Genomic DNA, 22821 nt, shown 5'->3' on the forward strand with positions numbered 1-22821 from the left:
ATATATATATATATAAAAATGTATGTAAAAAATGTATTCATAATCTTTTGCACTACCAGGACTCCATACATTTTAGCTAAAGTGACAGATTTATTTGAAATTAACGATTTTTAGTGAAAATGTTCTATAATATATTTTTTTGCTTATCCAACTAAATCCTTCAAGAGACAAATGCAAAACTGTACAAAAGTCAGTATTTCAAACGTATTTAATATGTCAAATGTTGACTTTTCCTAGAGACTTTGCATGTACAATATGTATAGATAAACAGATGTATAAAAAAATCCTATGGATAAAACCAAAATCCTTAATGTAAACACATCCATCAAACTGGATAAACATGAGCTGGTATTCAAAACTTAAACAAAGGATCAATAAAAAAAAATCTAGGGTAAAAAAAAAATTAAAAATACTTGGAAAGCACAAAAAATAACTCAAAATGATGGTTTAGTTTTTCGTGACAAACAGAGTTACATTTCTTTAAAAGTTAAACTTTGCAGACATTTCTTAAAAACAAAAAAACACAAGCTTGACTATCCGTACAAGTTTTCACAAGAGTCTATGAAATTATAATTTGTATTACGGTAATCTCTCAGGAAATAAAATGCACTCTCCTTGTGTTTAAAAGTGCAAACACCAGGATTTGTTTTGTCTTAAGCCTCAATTAACATACAATCATGTCAGTAAGAACATAAAAATAAAACATCATGGGATCATTAAAATTTCAAAGAAAAGCAGAATAAGGCCTGAGTATCTTAGGCCACTGTGTCTTAACAACTGTTTTTTCCCCTATATATTTCTGATTTTCCTTCTTCTCCTGCTCATATTTTAAATCATGACTGATTCATTATTGTTATTTATTAGGGTTTGTCTAAACATTTAGTTACAATGCAGGAGATTGAATCTAAGGGACAGATGTGAAAACTGTCTTTGTTTCTGCACACTGAGCTAGAAGCTGAGCTCTCCGCCACAAAGCACCAATATTATCAAGAACTGGAGTGCTTACTGTGCATGTATGACCTTATACTACACAGTCAAATACAAGCAGTTAGTAAAACTAGCTAAACACTTTAGTGGTGTAAAAATAGGCTTTATACACTGTACACTGTAGAATATGTGAGAATACATTCATGTGTACATATTATGTAAGTGCGAATACGTTTTTGAAATGTCTCTGCTAAATATTACATCCAGACATACTATTATCATATAGATAAAACAAAATACACAGTATCTGTGTCCAATAACATCTTGGGAACATAAAAACATGCCCAAGATATGTATATTTAAAAAAAAAAAAAAAAAAGCACACACATGACCACAAGGTTTTCTCCAAAGTTCGCCACAAATAATTATTAAACCTTTTGCATCTCAACAGCAAAACAGTAACGCTGACTGATTATCCTTTTCAGGGCTATGTTACAGTAGAGTGGTGCATTTAATACTGCACATAAACGTATGAAACACTTTCTGATACAAAAATATTCATCTATAATGCAATAAACTTTGCATTTGGACGGAAACTAGTCAATAAACACTGTGGGATAACAGAGGCAAGTACAATCAGTCAGTTAGGAATAAATAACTTATAAAGAGGAACAACAATAACAGCTTTTGTAGTTTTTTTTGTTCCTAACTGGATTCGATTTCTGTCTTTAGTTCCCAGCTCAGCAGCTTGATGTCTGAATGCTCAACTGCTGCCCCCATGTGGACAAATGTTCAACTGCGCCCCTCTCAGCTGATCTTCTGCAAGAGTTTCTCTTCCTTGAGCTCAAACTGCACGCTGACGGACATTTCTGCGATGAACTGGTCACAGCCCTCCTTGGTCACCTGCTTGCAGTAGCGCAGGTCGATGTGGCAGATGCTCCCGCAGCGTTTGAAATAGGTCAGAGACAGGTCGGTGACCCGGTTGCACACTGCAGGGAGAAACCGGGTTAAAATATCTCCCAAATGGCACATAATGGATCACAGCCGCTTACATGACAGATTGTAGATTGATCAAAATACAGGAAGTGACTATTAAATCGAGATACTGCATGCATGCATCTTTCAGGATAAATGTGGAGACTTGTACAATGGAACCAGGACGCCTGTTCCTCTCAGCTTAGTTCATGATAATCATTTGATGTCCTTCTCGAATGCAAATAATTAGCAAAACTGCTGATATACATATCCCAAACTTTGACATACATAACATACATAACAAAGTGGACTTTAAAAAAAAACATGCTATTCCAAGAAATCAGAATATTGTGAAAAGGTTTGAAATGTTTTTAAGTCATTTTAAAAGTAAAACTTCGATGTTACATAGAATAATTACACATACATAGAACTATTTTAAGCCTTAATCTTTTATTTTTGGTTTTTTTTCTAATGAATTCAGCTTAATGGAAAGGAAAAACCAAAATCTGTGTCATTGAAATTGAAAGAATTGTTGCAAAAATTCTAAAAAAAGTTCCAAAACACAATCTACAAAGTCACCAAGTTTAGATGAGAGTTATCGCTCCTAAATCAAATAAAGTGCTGCAGTTGCTTTAAAAAGACTTTAATCATTAATAGCACCTAATTAATCCCTTTGACCTTTTTTCTATTGAGTTTAATTTGAGTACTCCATCAGACGATTTGCTTATCAAAGATGCTGTTACTTATTTTATAATCAAATTTCCTTTTAAAACACCATCATACAACATTCTGTTTCCTTAACTTTGTTAATATTTAATTAAAAAAGTCTAATTATTGGAGAAATGAATCCACAGCTTCATAACCTGAAACCAGGGTGAAGTCAGGATACAGTATAAATCAACACGAGGCTTCACATGGCAGATGATAAGCTAAAGAAGGCTGTTCTGCCGCTAAAGGTAAGTGTAAATAAGGTTGTGTTTTTTTTCAATCCAGACCTGACAGGTTGATGTCAGTGAGTGAGTCTCTGGTGGTGGTGCCGGCGGCCGTCAGGATGTTGACAGACTGGTCAGTGACGTGGTTGCAGTAGCTGAGGTCCAGCTTGGATAAGAGCGGCATGTGGCGAATGATGAGGCGCAGGGAGGTGTCGGTGATGTCCAATCCCGCCAGACGCAGGTCTTCAACATTACGTAGCTTACTCCTGTTGTCTAACTGACCTACAAAAACACAAAACAAATGGGATTAAGTATATTTTGGAAAAAAAACATCTACTATTAAAGTAAAAGTTCAGGTCAGTGTTTAGGATTTGTTTGACCCAACAAATCTTTTAATAGCTACAAACAAAGCCGTGCTCAATTTAAATTTAAAATAACTCTAAATCCCTTAAATTTTGCCAAGAAATATTTAGAAAATAGACTTCTGGTTTCATCTTTGCTGCAGTCAGCAGATTAAAGTTCTGCAGGTGAACAAACATCAGTTCTTCAAGCTCATAAACGTTCAAACATTGTTCCATATTGTCCCGAGAGAACAGGAAGCTGGGAACGCAGCAGACGGTGTGTAGAGGATGTAATATGATCAGACTCGCCGGTTCAACCTCTAAGACCGCCCCTCCAGTCAGAGTTCGGACTAAACACTGACTGGTCTACGCAGTTCTATTTCCTGTGTTCAGTCCGTTGGAGCGTCAATGTCGTGGCAAAAAGCCAGAGAAACGGAAAATGGGTCCAGGTTTCAAAATAATAACTTCTGTTGTACTTTCAAAACAAAGCTTTATAAAATTGTATTTATGTCACCAGGACAAACCACTCCTTCAGGATTCTGGGGGTAGGGGTAATTGTTGTGTCCGAATTTCTTCACTATTCACTATATATAGTGCACTATATAGTGAATTCGCCATTTTGTAGTGCTGTCCAAATCTACAATTCAAATACAGTGGCCTAGAAATTTTCCAGAAGTCTGTGCAAAAAAACTAGTGAGCATCAATGCTCACAAGATTGGCGAATATAGACCACAATGCATTGCATCTGAAAATATTTAGCAAAGAAAATGTATTTAATTGTATTTTTTAATTAAATATCAACGTTTTCATCTTCAGAACTCAGTGGATTCATAAATTATTGTCGCAAAACGGTCATATCAATTAGATTTTAACTTCTTGAAATCGATGACGTCATATACCCCGTTTAGAGAGAAAAAAAGTAGTGAGCATGATGTCCAAATTGCTTTTAAAATCCAGGGCACTAGATTCTCTCACTATGTAGTTTTTTAGTAGTTAGGGAGAAGGGTGGGAATTCGGACACAGCCAATGTAAACTAACTGACAGTTGTGAGACGCGGCCCCCACTCAACGCAACAGAGATGCACCACAGACGGACCAGTGTGAATTTGGGGTGAGAGTGGGGTGCTACCTGGCCTGTTGTCTGTGGGTGAAGACAGCAGGTCTCTCATTTGGGCGTCTTTCAGTCCTTCCACCCACTGAACGTCCAGCGTTCGCAGCAGAGGACAGCTGGAGGTGCAAAGAGCAGAGACGGCCACCCAGGAGCATCCTGACAGCAGCAGCACACGCAGACCTGAAGGGGGCGGGGCATAAAGCAATACACACTCTTCATAAATGACACAATGATGAGGTATGACTTCTAGCAACTTAACATAAAACTCTCAAAAAGCTTTATCAACGCAGATAGCAGTTGTATCATTCTTAAAGAAAAATGAATTAAAACACTGCCAGGATTACTTTCTGCTGTCCTTTCTAATTCTTTGTTTATCAAAAAATGAATTCACAATCATTGTTCACTCTATCAGAGGCGTCTGATCAAAATTTTGGGGGGGAAACTACAAAATATAGAATTTAATTTTGTGGCAGTCTGTTAACTAAAGGAAAAAAATAATTTCACTTTTTTTATCAATAATTTTCTAATCTTAATTTATGTTTGTTTATATCCAGAATGAGACAATGACGTGTGAAAAGCAGCTGATGTTCATTAGAAGAACTCTAAATTAGGATGTGACATGAGGAGCATGTTGATTTTATTGGAGATTCAAGCACATAAACACCTTCTGAACAACAAAAACAAAGACTGGAAGGGGTGTCAAAGTGTGCTGTGTGCTTTCTGTTGGACTTTCCATCAAAATTCCTCTTCTGGTTTATAATGTAACATTTGATCTGGACATAAAATTTTGAAAAACAAGCTTTTATCTGCTCTTCGGTGAATTCTTATTTGTTTACCTTTCAGCTTTACTCTTTAGGAGCCGCAACAATGAATCAATTGCCTCTATCTAACCTTCTCTGCATTCTCCATCAATGTCCTCCTTCACTACATCCATAGACCTCCTCCTTGGTCCTCTTCTAGCCCTCTTTCCAACTTTAACCTCTTTTTACCAACTTCATCACTGTCCCTTCACTTGTGTCCAAATCTCATCTCAAACTGCTTCCCTGCATTTATCTCTAAAACATTTGACATGAGCTGCTCCTCTGATGGACTCCTTCTTGATTCTTTCCATCCTTGGTGCAGTTCCACCTCCACTTCCTTCTGGCCTTCTATGTTTTTCTCCGGAATCGTTCTTAAAGCAAATATTACATTTGTGCTTCCTTTTCTTGGCATTAAACCATACTGCTGCTCACAAATACAGAACTCGCTTCTGCCGTCAATCTAGTTTGCACTACTCTTTCCCATAACTTCATGGCATGACTCATCAGCAGTTTCCACCACTCTGCACATCTCCTTTCTTCTTCAAAACGGACATCATGTACAAATCTGATGCAAGAGAGATGAAAACGATTTCCAAACAAAAAAAAGGCCTCTGTGTTTATAATTCATAATATTAAATAAGCATGTGTGAAAGTCATTTTAAACCTTATGAAAAATGCTACTGCAGTGACCTCATTTTTATATAAGTATTAACGTTTTTATTTAGTTAAATGTAATTTAAGAGGCTACTGAGAGTCTTCAGAGAAATTAAGCAGCTTTTAAAATGCTTCCTGAGAGCCACAACAACACAGCAGTGCTCTATTTTCTCTCTTCTTTCATTTGATTGATTTAATTAAATTTCTAAAACAGCATCTATTTGTAATTTTAGCTCACAGTTAATTTACCTGGAAGTCTGTTGATGAGCCAGCTCAGCTGTTTCTTGGAGATGTTGGTCCAGCTGAGGTCCAGAGCCACCGGCTGTCTCCGGATGATCCCGCTCAGCATGAGAGGGGTGATGGACTTGCAGCGGTTCAGATTGATGAGCTTCCAAAGCCTTTTGTCACAGCACCTGATAAAAGAGACACAGCGTTTGGCATCCAAAGGCGATGGAGACGAAAGAGCTCGAGATTGTCTTAGAGGCGGATCGCGCTCACCATCTGTTCCACGTTCTGCAAACGCACATGCAGACGCAGAGGTCTCTGTGAGTGAGGTGGCCGAACACCGTCATCCACATCTCTCGCCGCATCACGTGAGCCTCACCGTCATTCAGCGGCAGCCTGTCAGGTGGCGGGCTGATGGGAGGGGGCCGGATCACGTGGCGCTCCATTTGGATGCATTTCGGCGGCGACCGGCGTGGGAGTGGTCGGTGACATATCGCAGTGATTGGCGAAGTCCTGTTCCAGCTCAGCGGCGAGTAGCCGCGCGGCGTCCCGTTGGCCTCCAGCCCTCTGTGCCGCAGCCAGTCCCCCAGATCACTGCTGCCGTTATTCAGAGGCCATCTAGGCTTCTGGTTGTCTGCTTCAGTCTCCGTCTTTGGTTTCACCGGCCGGTGGTTCTGGTTTGACAGACTTTCTTCTATTTTTAGCTGCGGTCTATTTAGATTCAACCTGACATCTTCCACCTTGAGAGCACGGCGGCTTTGATTAGCGGCTGGATCCTCAGTCTTTAGCGTTTTACAGTTCTGGTTGACCACCGAATCCTCGCTCTTCAGGGGCCGGCGGTTGTAGTTGGGAGCACCTTCCTCCATCTTCACTATAGCGAGTTTTTGGTTGAGGCAGTCCTCTGTCTTAATGCACTCCTGACTGGACTCCTTACCGCCCTCTTTGTTGGAAAAGCGTCGACGCTGGTGCCGAGCTTTAAGCTGAGCAGGGCTCTTCTCTGGAGCATCTCCTGACTCGCCGCTCGGTCCAGCTCTGGGAGAGTTCAAAGACAAATGATCGCCGTCTGTGGCTGTACAAGCTCTCAATAGGGGACTTAGGAGAACTTTACTTTTGTCCTCCAAAGTACTGTCTCTTTTCTTCACGATCTCCTCTTGCTCCACATCGTCTTCTTGAACTTCGCTGTCGTACTTTTTCTTCTCCTTGAAATGCATCCCATCCAAGGACAGCCTATCCTCCTCGTGGTCTACCTGCTCCTCGTTTTCTTCATCGTGGTCATTCTCCGCTGTGATGTGACGCAGCAGCTTTGCGCTGAAAGGATCTTCTGGTTTGCAAAGTTTCTTCTGAAAAAGAGCAGAAGGAACAGATTTGTGTTTCTGAGGCAGTCCAGATAAAGTTCAGCAGTTTGAAGCTACGCAATATTAGTTTTTTCTTTCAACGTGTTCAAACTACAAGAGAATTAAACAACACAAAAGTATTTTTTATTGTTTTATTAAAGAAACACCAATTTAGAAATTCATTTTTCAATTGACTGTGTATTTTTATTATTTTCAGAGTAAGAGCTCTAAATTCCAAAAATTTTAATTTCAATCACGACAACTGATTACTTTTAATGGCCACATAAATGCTTGCAGGTTTTGACGGAAAACTAAGCAATAAAAAGGATATAAAATAAATTGTACTTTTTAGAAAACTTTCCTCTAGATTTATGTGTCAATTTAAACAGTTTGATAACATTGACACAGAAATCTAGTCTGTGAAAACCTTGAAGCTTGTAAATGTGCTTTTGTAATTTGCATAGAACTCACCTTTTTTTTTACAATCACAGGCTCATCGTTGGTCTCAAAAAGTTTCCTCTTTTTCCTCAGCGGATTGTCCTCCAGTCGTGGTCGAGACATGGCGTCCAGCGACAGCAGGGGGGGACGTTTCTTTGGAGGCTCCTCTTCACTCCTCTTGGACGTTACTTCCTGCTCGACTTTTCTCTTCACTGCAGAGGTGGTCAAATTTGGGAGAGCTGCTGTGGGCGCCATGGGAGGCTCCGGCTCCTCTTTTGAGTCCCGGTTTAAGCGTGGTTCTTTCAGAAGTGAGCCGGGGAGGTTGGACGCATACTTGAACCCTGGACCCCTTTTTTGCTTTGAGGCCAAAAAGTTAGAAAAGAGAGAGTAAAGTATTATTTTTCTGGCTCAAGGATGCTTGAGAAAAAAACCCAAGTTATAATGAATTCATCAAAATGATTCTAAAAAGTCCATACTAATGCTTACTTTCCCTGTTTTTCCTGCATGGTTACACTTGGGACACTCCCAGCAGTTTGGCAGCTCATCATTGACCAACCCGTTTGAATCTTTAACCTGAAAACACAGACAGCAGAACCACTTTCAGCTCAAACCCAACACTTTTAGAAACACTGCATGTGTCTGAAACGATCAGTCTATGCTGGCGACTTTACCTTGAGGCAGTGGGGATGGACGATCTCATTGCAGATGGAGCACTCCATAAGCATTAGGTTAAATTTCTCCTCCTCGTCCTCCACGGTGTCCTCCTTTCCAGCCTCTCCACAGATGAGACACACAGCCGTGTGAGGAAGCACGGGCTAAAGAACACAAAGTGGAGGTGACGGCACTTTTCTTCAAACTGTAACTTTGTAAAAATTGAAGTTAAATAAAGGTTTAGATCATAAGAGCAATTTATAATAGTGAAAAACTGTTTGTTATGGATGAAACTAAATTAGAGCATTTTTTGCCATAGTTTAATGTAACTAATTATACTTCTGTGATATTACAACAAAAATAGGTAGATTCACTTAATTTTCTGCACATTTAATCCAGGAAGTAATAAATGTTTTAAAAGTACGCTAGATTAAACCCACATTATTTATTTTCAGTAGCATTTATCTAGTTCTTTTCATTAAAGAAATGTAATCAGATTGTGGGCCTAAGAATGGCTTCAAAAATCAGTTAATTAACATCAAATCAATCTTAAATAAGAAAATGAAATTGTGGTTTACTATGAAATGCTTTTATTGTGAAGTCCTTTCCTGTGTTATTTTTTTGGGCACTAAAAATCTTCCAGTTCGTTTGAAATGCAAAAATTCACAATTTTATTGACGAAACTTCCATATTTCTCTAGGTTATATCACTGTTTACATGAAAAGGATTTGATTACCAAACATGTTTGATTTTAGAATAGAAATCTGTCATGTAATCAATCATAAATCAATGTAGGAACTCGTAAGATTCCTTGAAAACGAGTTTTCCCTCCTTTTTTTAAACATTCCCAAAACACGATAATCTGCCAGTCCCCATAACTAAAAAGGATTATTGGTCAAATGACTCAATTATCAGAGGATTTTTCTTGACCTTTTGACCACATTTATAGCTGTCATAACCCTAATAATCAACTTTCTAACAGAGGCCCGGCCTAAAAACCTAAGTTTGGTAAAGAGTCAGATCATTGCAGCACATTTCAGAATAAAGAAAGTGGCTAACTTGACCGAACATGAAAACAGTCTAGATATTAGGAAAATTAACATTAACGAAGACTATTGTAGCAAGCATTTTATAGAAAACATTTTATATGCTAGGTCTTACTAATAAGCTGCATTGTCAGGCAGAAACAGCTTTGAACTTTTAGCAAATCTCTGTCCGTGGTACTGAAACAGAAATTTTTAAGGAGAAAGAAAATCAAAAGCTAAATCAGGAAACTTCCCTCAGTGCTTAACTGTTTGTAAACTCTAGAAACAGTTACAGTTGACTCTAAAATTAGAAACTAAAAGAACAGACTGTATTTTTTTACATTTTTGAGACTTAAAAGGGGAGAGCCAAAACTCAGAAATCTATTTCGTAGCTCCCTTAAATTCTTTTAGTTTGGAATTTTACAAATACATCTTAAAAAATTAGAATATCATTTAAAATTAGCATTTTTAAAGTCCCATTAGTTGTCACACACCTTGGAGTGTGAATTTGTTCTCCGTATTTGTGAGGTGCAGACACAGCCGCACTCTAAAACTATTTGGAGGTTTAACCCCCGATCCAACCCCTTCATGCTTAGTGTCAAGCAGGGAGGAAATGGGTCCCATTTTTAGAGTCTTTGGTATGACTCGGTCTGAATTGGCACTCACAACCTTCCAGTCACAGGGACACTCTGCCACAAGGCCACTGAGCTGGACTCAATCATCCGTTTGCCTCTTTTGCATCAGTAATTGCATCAATGTGTTGTGGGATGGGACTTTCAGACCATCTCAATGTGGAAACACACTGAACTTCAAGCAACATGGCTTCTGTGCCTCCACTTCAGACTCTGGACCTACATTTCCAAATCATATTTTAAATATTGGACCATTGAGTCCAGTTAATATTTCTCTTTAATCCAGGTCTTTTTAAAGTTTAAAGGGATTTAATCTGCTAATTAAACAGTCAATATTTATGCTTTGTGCTTACTCTGCACAAAAGAATGCATTTCTACTAGGCTGATATGAACTGCTTTGTGTTCAGGTGCACTGCCTGGCTGTGGACGGTTGCCTGGCAACCGTGCTGCAGCAGCACGAAACCAAGGAAGAAAAAAATTCTTATCAAAATCTAATAAGTGAGCATTAGAGGAAATGTATTTCACCTCAGGATTGTGTTCAGGCAACCACTTCTAACCTGCATACAATAAAAACAGCGGCAAACAACACAAAGCAACCCAATAGAAGATGAAACGAGTCCATCCCTCTGAAGGCTATACTATCCTGTCATAGTGTCCGATCTAACAGGATGAATATTAGTTAAGTTTTGATCTGAGGACATTGATCTTCCAGCATGAAAGTGAAGAGATCAACTACATAATTTCAGTCCTTATGCAGGATTCTGTTCTTCTTTGATCAAGAAGATGCTATACTCTTCATACATGAAGTTAGCAGTTAAAACTGAAGAAGCTACTTAAATGAGTGAAACATCTTCTACATCAAGTCCAGCTGACTTCAAGAACAGACACCTGTGACAACACAACCACAATAATCTGCATCTCCTCTGTTAGATATTTGGATGTAAGGATTTTGACCCCTCCACATTTATGCTAAAAGAAAGGCATCTACAGGCAGAATGCACTTACGGCAATGCACTGCCTCATGATGCAAGACTGCTTCATTCGGCCGGGGCCCCCAAACTTCTTCATGTCTTTACAGAAGTGGCACTCCCCGCACTCCGTCCGCAGACAGGCCTCACACTTTCGACAGCGCGTCCTTCTCCTCCGGGCACCAGATGTTCCCCGGCTGGCTGACAGCTTGACCGCTGATGCAGGAGATGCTGCCATCTTGGGTTTCAGACGATTGGGAGGTCGAGGCTGAGAGGACAGAGAGGGTGGACGGTCAAGAACCAAAAGCAGGTGGAGGAAAGTCGTTTTCTGCTTGTGAAGCTGAAATTGAGTAACAATCACAACCAGCAACGACTTTGATTTCGAACTGCACGCAAAGAAATACACAGATCCCAAATAAGTGTGTTTCTAGGTCAGTATAAAACTTCAAATCTACCTGATTCAAATGAAAGACCAATTCTGGTTTAGCAGCATTTTGGGTTGTTACATAACAGAAAAAAATATATAAGACAGCTAAATTCAACTCATGGACGTGTCTAACGGCATAAAAACGTGTATTCACATCGTAGTTTTTTGGTTGAAACGTGTTGGTGAAACGCATTATTCACTGAAACAAAAAAGAAAAAAACCCACATGATAAAAGGCCCTGAAGGTGCTTTCCAAATTTAGCACCTTACATTTCTACATCAAAGAAAAAGCTCCTCTTATTGCTACAATTTACACCCCGCTCACCACCGCTTCCAATGCTGTGCTACAGACAGATTTAGAGCAGCAAACAGTGTCAAGTGCTCTCCATTTAACACAAGTGGACAGTGGAGATGAGATGTCTTTGATCAGCATCATGATGGTTTCACTGGAAGATTTTCTCCTCCCTGTGAGGCATAGAGCCAAACCCAAAAAATGTTGTTTTTTTTTATTTTACCATTAAGGTAATATGGCATAGAAAAAAAATCTAAATACTTAAGGAAGCAGCAGTGTGGGCGATGAAATACACAAAAACAAAAGGTGAAGAGGAAAAAAAAAAAACCACACACTGCAGCTGTGGGAAGTGAAGATCGGATTTCTTTAGTTTCATAGGCAGTGCAGATTTTCCTAGTGTCAGCATAGCAACAGCAGCGTCCCATTCCGTAACAGAGCGGTGTATGACACTCACACACTTGTAACCAATGAGGACTGTATTGAGAGCCTCTAACAGGGGAGGAGAATAAAAAAAAAGAAGTGAGCGGGCTCAATCTTAGGCATATTACAACAATTTATTCTAACAATAGCCACGAAATAAAGTGACACAGCCAGCCAGATATGTGGTTAGGAGACGGGATTAGAGGGGGGTATTGAGGGTAGGGGGGGTAAGGATCTCAAGCAGCCTGGGCCGCAGCGTTTTGGGGGGTATTTTCAAGCGGATTATAAACAGCAAAATAACAATAAAATACCACAACGCTCCAAAAGCAAACAGATAAACAGTCACACAGCAAATATGTGTCGAAGAGTAGTTTAATTACAGGTTCAATTTAATGTAAAAGAAACCAAATGTTTATTCCCATGTGCCTAAAACTACAAAAGTTTAGGGAAAAAAAGGATACTGTCCACTAAATGGGGGGGGGGGGTCTCACATGCAACCTTATTTTTAGGATATTTAATAAATTAAGGGATTCTAGATACTAAACTACAATGTGTTTTGAAGAAGAAATCAATGCAAACTGAGCCTCAACTACCTCATTCCAGCACATTGATCATATCTTAAGTCCTCTTAATCAAATGAAAGGCACTTTAATCAACTGGGAAACATTTTGTTATCTTACACAGACAACAGCTATTGAGGAACCACTTAAGGGCAGACCGAAAATACAAATTACTGTGCACTGGCCCCAGAAAAGTCCAAAAAACTACAACGCAGCAGGGGCATGTGGGGAAAATCTCTTCAGAGCATCTCTTTTAAAAATAAATCCCAAAGCGAATCTTTAAAAAAAATATCCCTGAGGTGCCCTGCAACCATATAAGAAAATAAAATTACTTTTAGTTACAAGATTTTCAAAATAAACTTCACAATCGCATTTGCTTGAGTTTAAATTTACTCCTAAATTATACAAATTGATGCTTTTGCGGCTACTAAGTTTTACATCTGCATATTTTAGCAACTTTCAGAGATCTCCCAATAACATGTACTGGTATGACAGCAAAAGATCCTCTGTTCAGTATCCTATTTTTGAAGTCAAACATTTATTGTTAAGACTGGGTAAAAATGTATTTCTCACAAAAAAAACATTTATCCTTACAGTTTTAATATGCATTTCATGTTGAAAAAGAAATATAACAATAAAAGATTTATCTGCATAGTGAAGCAGAGGTTTGAGCTCTATAATCACACCTCATTCTAGATTTCCCTAATGAAAGCATGTAAAGCGCATGTATAAAGAAGTTAAAAATCAAACAACCAGCTCAGAGAGCATCCTCAATCAATGCTTTTGTCTCCATTTCCTTGCTGCCCGGCCAGGCTGCACACTGCTGCCCTGCCTGACACCGAGCATTCCTCCGCTTGCCTCACCAGGCTTGCCTGCAAGGCTTCAGTGGGCTAACCTGCTCAGAGTCAGAGTCGTAGTCCTCATCATCAGCGCTCAACGACATGGCCATGGCTTGTTTTCAGGCACCGTCCAGCTCACAGCAAACTGACATGGCTGCAGTCTCCTCCTCCTCCTCCTCCTCCTCCTTCTACTCCTTATACTGCTGTCAGGCCTGCAACCCTCCCTCTTGTTCCAAAGCTTCCCAATACCACAAGCAGATGTAGAAAGCACAGACAAACCTGCCTTATTAATATGGATCGGCTCCACCAGTAGGAGGAGGGAAGCGGGAGGCGCGGAGCCAATGAGAGGCAGACGCGCTGTCCAATGAGGAAGGAGGCAGCAGCAAAGGTGTTAGCATATTCATTATGAGTATCGCTGTGAGAGGAGGGCAGGCTTTGCACAGCCAATACAGCCAGATGGCATCTTATTACAAAAGGCAAACACAAAGAGGTCCTACAACCAGCAGCTGGCCTTTAAAGAGAAGGGCGGGGGGCGATGCAGGGGGCTGATTAGACCCACAAATCTTCCCTTCCAGCCATAGAGGTGAAGCACATGTCATTCTAAAAACCTCCTAATGAGGATTCCCTGTTTCCTGCGTGTTTACTGCGTTTGATCACAGAAAAATTACAGATTTCACAATAAAATTGAACAAAAAAAACGATTTTTATACAACAAACATTTAAAGTAAATATTTTAAAACCAGCTAAATGCATTTTAAAAACTTGCTTAACATGAACATGTGACACAAACATTCAGCTAATAGAAATACAGATGGGAATGGATCGGTGAAATCTAGAGATGTTAATAAAGTTGTTTTAAAAATGTAATATTCAGAAAAATCCTTTTTCGTAAGTATGACTAAAAATTAAATAGTGAATTCAACTAATTAGAAATCGTAGGAGAAAACAAAAAGTCTAGTGTAAGAATCCATAGTAGCAACCGAGTGACTTCCGGGTTGAAGCACATTAAAAGAAGAAAAAAAATCACCAAGAAACAAGCTGAGCAGCTTGTTGCACAAGTAAGTCAGTCCCCATTCCCTACAATGAAATAAAAACAACATAAATAATCAGTTCAGGCCTTTTTCTGGCTATTATGACTTGATTTTATATCTACAACAAATGTTCTTAATTTTTATGAAGGTTTATGCTATTCACATGTACCTGCAACCCAGCACAAAAATTGATAGAAACGTATGCAATGTGCATTGCCCACAGCCCAAGGCTAAATGTTGTTGATCTGTGCATTAACCCAACTCTCTTATTAATTTAATCTGTTTTTTGTTTTGTTTTTAATCATAATTGCTCTTAAGCAGAGGCCAGAGGTTTTTTAACTGACATATGACAGTCAAATCAGTGGCTAAAAAAAAAACCTCTCTGGGAAATAAAATTCAAGGATTTTATCCTGCCTATTTTCCCATTTTCAGAAAATATTAGTGTTTAAGAATGTTCTGTTTTCAGCTAAAATACCAAATAATCCAAAACTTGACTAAACACAGCAGACCGGTTAGAATTTATTAATAAAACTAGATTTCCATTAAAAAAATGTCATGGTTCAAAGTTAAAAGACTTAAGACTAAGAGGTATAAGTCACACTTTTGGGAGAAATGCATTTAACAAAAAACGGAAAATGGACATTCCATCTTATTTGGATAACCATAGCATACAGAACCATGCTAACAACTAAGCTCTTTATATCACTTCGAATCCCTAAATCTGTTTAATTTTTCATCTTTTGTGTCCCTTTGGAACGATTCCGATAAGGTGGCATTAAACTGAGCGGCACTTCTTCTTCTTCTGTGTTGCTGTCAGTTGCAACTACTGATACACACAGTTATAGTGCCCTCTAGTGATGTTAAAAATCATATATAAGTCGTATTTACAATCAAACTATGCAAAAAACCTGTGACTTATACTTCGAAAAATACAGTAGCTTTAAAAAAGAAAAATATTATAAACAGAAGATCATCGCTGAATTACAGACGTTTTGAGGGCTTTGGCAGAAAATTGACATCTGACAACCAGTCCCTTCAGAAAAGAGAACCGAAGCAGCAACTCTCACAAAACCGGATGCAGAAAATTACAAATCCTCCCTGATCTGCTTTGACTTTTGGGTTTTTGGGCCAGAATTTAAACAATGCAAAATCATTCCGTCTTTTAGAAGGGGACTGGTGTTAAAGCATAAAAAGAGCATCATGTTCACATCTATCCTTTTGAGTCACCAGCGTACACACAATTTGCTCATTTTAGCAAGATAGCATAACATTTCCTACAGATTGAGATAAGCTCTTCTGGTTTCTTTAATGTGCAATCATGTGCACAAAATCAAGAGTTTGTCAAACTAACCTTAATCACTTAAAAACAAGACATATTTCCTTCGTCTCTATTGGCTGTTTTGTCCCTCTCTGCAGAAAAAAATCTTCTTACCTTTGCAGTTTTCTTTGGCCAGAACACCACAGGAGCTCCAGTGATTGCTAACTTGGGGTCATCATCAGTATGTTCTTTCAAAACAACCTTAAAAACACAAAAGGAGCACACAAAAAAGTAAGAGATAACTGACAAATTGAGAGGAAGTGTCTTCTTTGCTTCTTTCTTTTACCTTCATGTCTTCCAGGAGCCCTTGAGGGTTTTCTATTCCCACTGGAATGCATTTCTTATTTTCGGGGAGCGATTCCAGCTTCTCCACCAGAGTCCTGAGTCCGATCAGCTCAAACTGTGTTAGATGGGTCCATTTACTCTGCAGCTCTGAGGCTGTAGAGTCTGAGGGGGTTTTGGGCATATCCAGACAAACGGAGCTGGGGTTGCAGCTGTCCTCGGAGTCGACAGATAAAGCAGCTCTGAGGAGCGGGCCCTTCCCCGTGTCCGGCGAGCAGGGTTCTGCGGCTCTCTCCAGTTTTTCTCCATGCTCATCCCTTTCATGAAGCCCGCATGAGTCCTCATTCGTGTCCTGACTCCTGGAGTCAGAGGAAGGGCTCTCTGTCTTAGCCTTCATATCATAGTCTGAGAGAAACGACAAATTTTATCAATGTACAATTAGTAATATTCACTTTAAGAAAAACGCTGGGGTTTCTTACATCTGCGGGTTGATTAAGAACTTACAATTATGAACTAAATTCTTCTTTTAGGACTGAAAACTGAAATAATCTGAACTGTAATCTGGTAACTTGTAGCAAAAACTATTAAAACCTGCTATTTTTTTGTTCTAATTTACACACGGAAGAGGCAACATCATTGTCTAAGAAACATTTTGGCTGTGTCCGAATTTCCTCACAACAACCTAATGTAATTTGGACACACACTCACTATTTGTCTTTGAAATGCCAAATATGGCGTCACCCATTTGCCTAAAAAATGTAAACATTTTGCAAAGTCTATTTATGAATCCAATGTGTTCTACTGATAAAAAATTGGATGATTTATACACAATAAATGTAAATTAATTTTTTTCAAATAAAAGATCTGTCAAAAGCAATGCATTGTGGTCTATATTTGCCGGTCTAGTGAGCATTAATGCACATTATTTTTTTTTGCAGACTTTTCTGGGAAATTTCTAGAGGACTGATTTTGGATTGTAGATTTGGTCAGCTCTACAAAAATGACGAACACGCTCCATAGAGTTTAAGTAGTAAGTAGTGAGGGCACAACCTAATTTTTGACCTTTTGATGGCTTCCACTCTCAACCTTCACCCTTATTTAGTTTTAAAAGCGCTGATACTATCAAGCAGAACTTTCCTGAGTAAAGAATTATGGGATAAAATGTTGTTGCACAAGATCAAACAACATTGAAACAGATTTTGAAATATTTAACTGTTATCCAGAGAAGGAAGTGGGAACAAATTTATGTTATCAACACCAAGAATAGAATAGAACAGAATAGAACTTTATTGATCCCACTAAGGGGAAATTACATTGTTACCATAGGTCTATTAAAAACAACAGTTAGATAATGAAAAACACTTAAAAAAATAACTTAAAAAAGTAGGAAAAGGTGCTTTTGTCAAAATAAAGAGGTGAAAAGTACCGATTTTAATAAACATTTCTGAAACTGTTTTTTTTGAAGCTGCCAAAGCTTCTTCTGTATTTTTTTATGACATTTAACTTCACTTACCAACATTTTCTCTGTGGAGGTCTTGAGAAAGGTAGGACCGCTTGGTCAGGCAGTGAAAGTATCTCTCCACAACATACCAGCATATTTCATAGTAAAAAGGGAAACGAAATTTGGAGTGAACCTTAAAAAAAAAGAAGAGCATGTATGAGTTAACTGTTGGCAAACTCAGGTTTGATTGACAGAACACAAAATCCATAAAAGATGTATAAAAGTGTGTTTTTCTAATGTGGCGGTCAAAAAAAGGCAGAGAAACAAAGCTTAATCTTCTGCCATTTGAGCAAAGCTGACTGCTCTCCCTTCACTTCCTGTATTTTTGTGGGCCTGGTGGGCTCACAGGTGGGCTCTTTATTTATTCCCTGGCTTCACTGAGCTTCATGTCTGTCCTTTTTACTGAGTCCTACCTTTGTCCTGTTCTCAATCTCATGTATGGTGAGCTGCATAGGAATGTTGAAGCTGTGCAGAATGTTTCCGCCAAACACCAGCGCGTCCATGGGTGTGTAGACAGCGTGAATCCAGCCTGGATTGCAAGCCAATAAAACAGACAAGGAACAAATGCAAAATGTATGCAAACTCTCTAGTTACAGTTTACAGAAAGGATGTAAAAACATTTCTGTTCATTCAATCAAACCCTGCAGGTCCCTTTAAAAGAACAAGGCCCACACACCAGATGGGATGAAGAAGGTGTATCCTTGTCGAAGCTCCACTCTCTGGCACCCATCAGCCCGATCCCCGAGGAAGACGTCACTCTGCTTCCCTGACAGGACCCAGTCTTCATACAGTGCAAGGTTGTAGGGGGTTGGAGGGACAAGCCAGAACACCTGACAAGAGCAGGTCAGGACACTTATTGTATTTTCAAAGTAATGAGAAATAATGTATATGAAATCTGGGCGCACGTGTTAAAAAAAAAATCTGAGAAAGAACTTACTTTTTGTCCTTTGAATACATGATACCAAACTGAGGTTCCCCCAAAGTCAATATGGAAGTCTGTGTAGCAGCCTTTGACACTCATCAAGCAATACCTAAACAAGAAATACACCAAATATTCAATGCAGAAGTAGAAATGACTTTCCGTAATATAAAACAAAATAAATGTCCAACAAAAAAACAACAACAAACAAATAATGAAAAATGCTGTCAATAGTAATAAACTATAATGTCTAATAATTAATAAACACAATTACAAGAACAGCTTTTGGGAAATTGGGAATTACATCATGTATGAAAACGTATAGCTAATTTTTTAAAGAAAAATGTACTTGTACACACAAAAAACATGAAAAAGTAGTTTTTATGCAGAACAGAACAAAAGAAAACAGACAACACAAAGGAATGAGTCGTGGGTCCATATACATCCACAAAAGGTCAAGCACCAAAATCCAGAAGAAAACAAACATAAAACTGAACCTCTGTCTTTTGCAGACTAAAGAGCATTTAGGAGAGCCAAAGCTGGAGCACATGAGAGGGTTTGGACTGATAAACTAAATGAAAACTGTTATTGATGACCTGAGTAAGAATCGCAATTTCTATCAGTTTACAAAGCAGCATCAGAGATAGAGGTTATTTACTGATGCACGTCTATGAAGACACAATTAAGCCTTTTACTGTTTTTATTCAATTTTGATAAACCAAGGATTTTTGATGCCAGGAAAAAAAAATCACCTAAATAATGAAAATCTCCTAATATTCTGCAAAGTAATCAAGTAGTTATGAACAACAGTTTATCAGTTATATTTCATAAAACAGAACAAACTGAGGCTTGGTTAGTAAATCCAAACATTGATTTCCTCTTTATTGAAACGTCTTTATTGAATTACTTTGTTTTGAACATGCAGAGAAACTGAACTGAAACTGGAAAAAGCATCTAAAGTAAGCATCCTAAAGGAATTTGCTTCATCAGTAACCATCTAACTGCTTTACCCATCATTAATAACTAAGACTATAGTCATAGTGGGCCAAAAGGAAACACATTATTAGCCTCAATTCATTTCGGTATCACTTCAGGTGATTTATTAGGAGGCGTAGTGAGACCACAGCTTCTACACTAGATACAAGTGGCTGCCTAGCAACAACTCAGTAGACGAACAGGAGGTGAAAGTACATGTTACGATGCTCCAAAGCGTTGGAATAAAATGTGAGATATGCAGATGGCAGGAGTAGGATTCAGCGTCAAGGAGACCAAAAATGATCCACAACTTCCCAAAATATCTTCTTTTTTCGGTCATCGGACACAGACAGAAACAGAAAAAGGTCGTGCCTTTGTACTTTAGGGTATTTCATCTCTGAGATGATGTTGGTGGCTTCGGTTTGGCTTTGCTTCAGATCAGGAGGCCACATGTTATCCACCCAGTCTACCTGGTCCACCTGTGAGAGAAACTACAATTTTAAGTAGCAATAGCCGCACTCTCTGAGGAATCCAGCACATCCGGGGTTTCTGCCAAATATTTCAGCTTATTAAGCAGTTCCGTTACCACTGTCGGCCGCTTGATGAGGTTCTCCAGCTTCGTGTGGCTGAACTCTAAGCTGATGACATTGAAGAGTTTGTCGCGCTCCTCTTCTGGTGTCTCATAGTAGCGAACAAACTGAGCCATGCTCATTTCTGAGCCTTTTTGAGTGCTCACGTCCATAACATCAACAGACCGTCGACTTCCTGCCAGTGAACAAAAAACAGGATGACAAGTGAACGACAATGTACAAGTTATCTGCAAAGAAATGTACTGACCAAATAGAATTTCTGTTAAAATCAGAGCAAAAAAATCATCAAGTTCCTCTTGTGTTCAATATGTTTCTACTCATCTGCCTGCTACAAGTTGATTGCTACCTGACTCAGATGTAACAGTTACCAAAAAAAACACTAGATGGAGCTGTTTGCACACATTGAGATAATTGCTTTGTATTCAAACTCAATCATGCCTTAAAAAAGTTATGTTCAAACCCATCAACAGTTTGTATTTGACCAATTTTATATGATCCCTTATATTATGATGTAAAAAAATCAAAAACTGAGAGCTTAGGAAGACTGAAACAGTTTGAAACAAGGCTGCAAAGGTTGCAACGATTAGCTGACCAGATAAAACAAATCACGTTGCTTTCCTAAACCATGGTGATGGTTGCATGGCAGATGGTACAGGCTGGCTCAGCAGCCATGAACTTCTGTGGAAGAATACGTGTTTGGTATAGTTTAAGTTACAACAAGGCTTAACACGTGTCTATTTCTGTAACCGTGCATCAGAGTTTGCTTGCTTGTGTCTGTAGCATTTCACTTACCAACTAGTCCTTTAATTTCACTGACTGTAAACTCTGGATCAGGCATTCTGAAAAAAAAAAAACAGAAAAAAAAAGAAAGAGCAACAGCAAGGTACATGTTATGGTTGGTATATAAAGTCAAATCAATTCAAAATATATTAACAAAGTTCCATAAGGTAAAAAAAGGGGTTTCATTTGGTGAGGCAGCGGCTGATCCATCACATTAGGAGTAGGTCAAATAAGCTGAAATTATGGATTTCTAATTTCTTCAGTTTGACATAGTTTAATCATTTGAATGTGTTACTACATATTAAGTAAATAAAGTAATAATAACTTCATAATTTTAACTTTTTTTTAAATTAAGTCCATGAATACATCTTACATGCCTCCTACATGTTACACATAAATTTAACATTTAAAGGGATTTGTTCAGAGTTTATAGGGTTTTTTCAAGAAAAAAAAGCACAATTATTCTAGGAACAACCCAAAAAAATGGCATTATTTTGTCAATATGTATAAAAAATAATAATAATAAATAAATGTTGTAAAATTGAAAAACAATAATACTTTGGAATTCGTTTTTTTTTAACTTGATTTTATTATTTTTGCACAATTAGAAGAAAAGAAATAAATAAAGTAGAGAAAAGAAAAGTGATTACAGTGCAGGGAGAGGCAAAAAAAACTCCATACGACTTATTTAAATCCACTTAATACATTTGCAAAAAGAATTAGAAGAAAGTATTTAAAATACAGAAAACAATGCGTGATAGTAAATCAAAAGGTCAGCAAATACATGTCAGTAAGTCATTTTTATGCAAATTAATACGATTAATAACTATTTCTATATGGTGTGCAGGAAGGGTCACAAGAGTTCTCACCTGATCCCTAATTCAGCTTTCTCCTTAAAAATGAGTGGAGTCCTGAGGGCCTCCTTCTGCACATATTCATATGTGAAGTCTGCAAAACAGGTATATATTTTAGCTCTATTACTAAAGCAAAGAAACAAATGCTGCAAAACATACAGCGTGTTGTTGTTGTTGTTGTTTTACTCATGAATCTTTTGTTTACCTTTGCCCTCCATCAAGTGGACAAAGTCTGCTGTGTATCTGTCACTGGCGAGCTTCTCCTCCACGCTGAAGCCTCGGACATTTTCGATTTCCTCCACGTCAGAAAAGTCCTCGTTTTCATCGTACATCCTCCGGCAGATGGAGCGCTGCCATTAAAAAAAGAAGAAGAAGAAAAAGACAACATCGTGATTTATGCAAACGCAAAATACAGTGGAGAGTTCGCTGAGGACTGATAGTGGTGAGCTTTATTTCCATGCACTCTAACACATCTATTATCATAGTATTGCTGTCATGTTATATTTCCTAATGTTTATAAGGGGAAAGCATTTGTTGTTTGATGTTTTGAAAGTAATATTAGCACAATAATTGTGAATCTTTATCGATTTTTATCTATTTTACAACCGCATTCTATATTTATCTTCCTAATAAAGGATGCTTTAGAGCTAAATTGGGCTATATATGAGTTTCCCCCCCATTATTTCTGCTAACTTGTAGCGCGTCGGTCAGTGACATGACAAATATTTGTTTGCAGCTGCAGAGGTTAGCGTTGCTAACTAATTAGCTCGCTGCCAGTTTCTTTGCACAAGCTAGCGTTAACGTTAACCCACACGGATGGTACACACCAGCCTTCGTCCAGACTCGGCGCACGTTCCGGCGGTCTGCGCCATCATCCTCTCTGGTTTGTTTGTTTGCAGTCACTCCACTCAGATCGAGGCAAGCATCCTCGCGCGTGGGTAAAGTTACAGGAGCACTTAGCACGCGTAACAGATTCAAAACAAGGGAACCATGTTTTTGTCTATTACGTCATCGCCAGGGAT

General features: G+C 38.5%; 1 protein-coding gene across 2 annotated transcripts; it reads right to left on the bottom strand.

The window, feature by feature from the left end:
- Positions 1–190: 190 nt before the first annotated feature.
- Positions 191–22767, bottom strand: kdm2bb (lysine (K)-specific demethylase 2Bb). 2 transcript variants are annotated; one of them, XM_023960449.2, is made up of 21 exons: positions 22627–22767; positions 22005–22149; positions 21815–21893; positions 20958–21004; positions 20162–20340; positions 19948–20054; positions 18619–18712; positions 18358–18511; positions 18095–18210; positions 17694–17814; positions 16185–16585; positions 16013–16099; positions 11050–11280; positions 8408–8551; positions 8223–8309; positions 7770–8093; positions 6238–7304; positions 5989–6152; positions 4304–4465; positions 2898–3116; positions 191–1916 (listed from the first exon to the last, which is right to left on the bottom strand). In XM_023960449.2, exons 1-21 carry the CDS (start codon positions 22672–22674, stop codon positions 1735–1737), a joined length of 4158 nt encoding a protein of 1385 aa, XP_023816217.1. In that variant the 5' UTR covers positions 22675–22767; the 3' UTR covers positions 191–1734. The 2 variants fall into 2 exon arrangements, with proteins under 2 accessions (XP_023816217.1, XP_078812372.1); XM_078956246.1 differs by having other exon boundaries at positions 7770–8101; positions 8222–8309.
- Between the last annotated feature and the right edge of the window lie 54 nt (positions 22768–22821).

This window comes from Oryzias latipes, chromosome 12 (genome assembly GCF_053564925.1).
Source record: "Oryzias latipes strain Hd-rR chromosome 12, Olatipes_Hd-rR_3.1".
NCBI lineage: Eukaryota > Metazoa > Chordata > Actinopteri > Beloniformes > Adrianichthyidae > Oryzias > Oryzias latipes.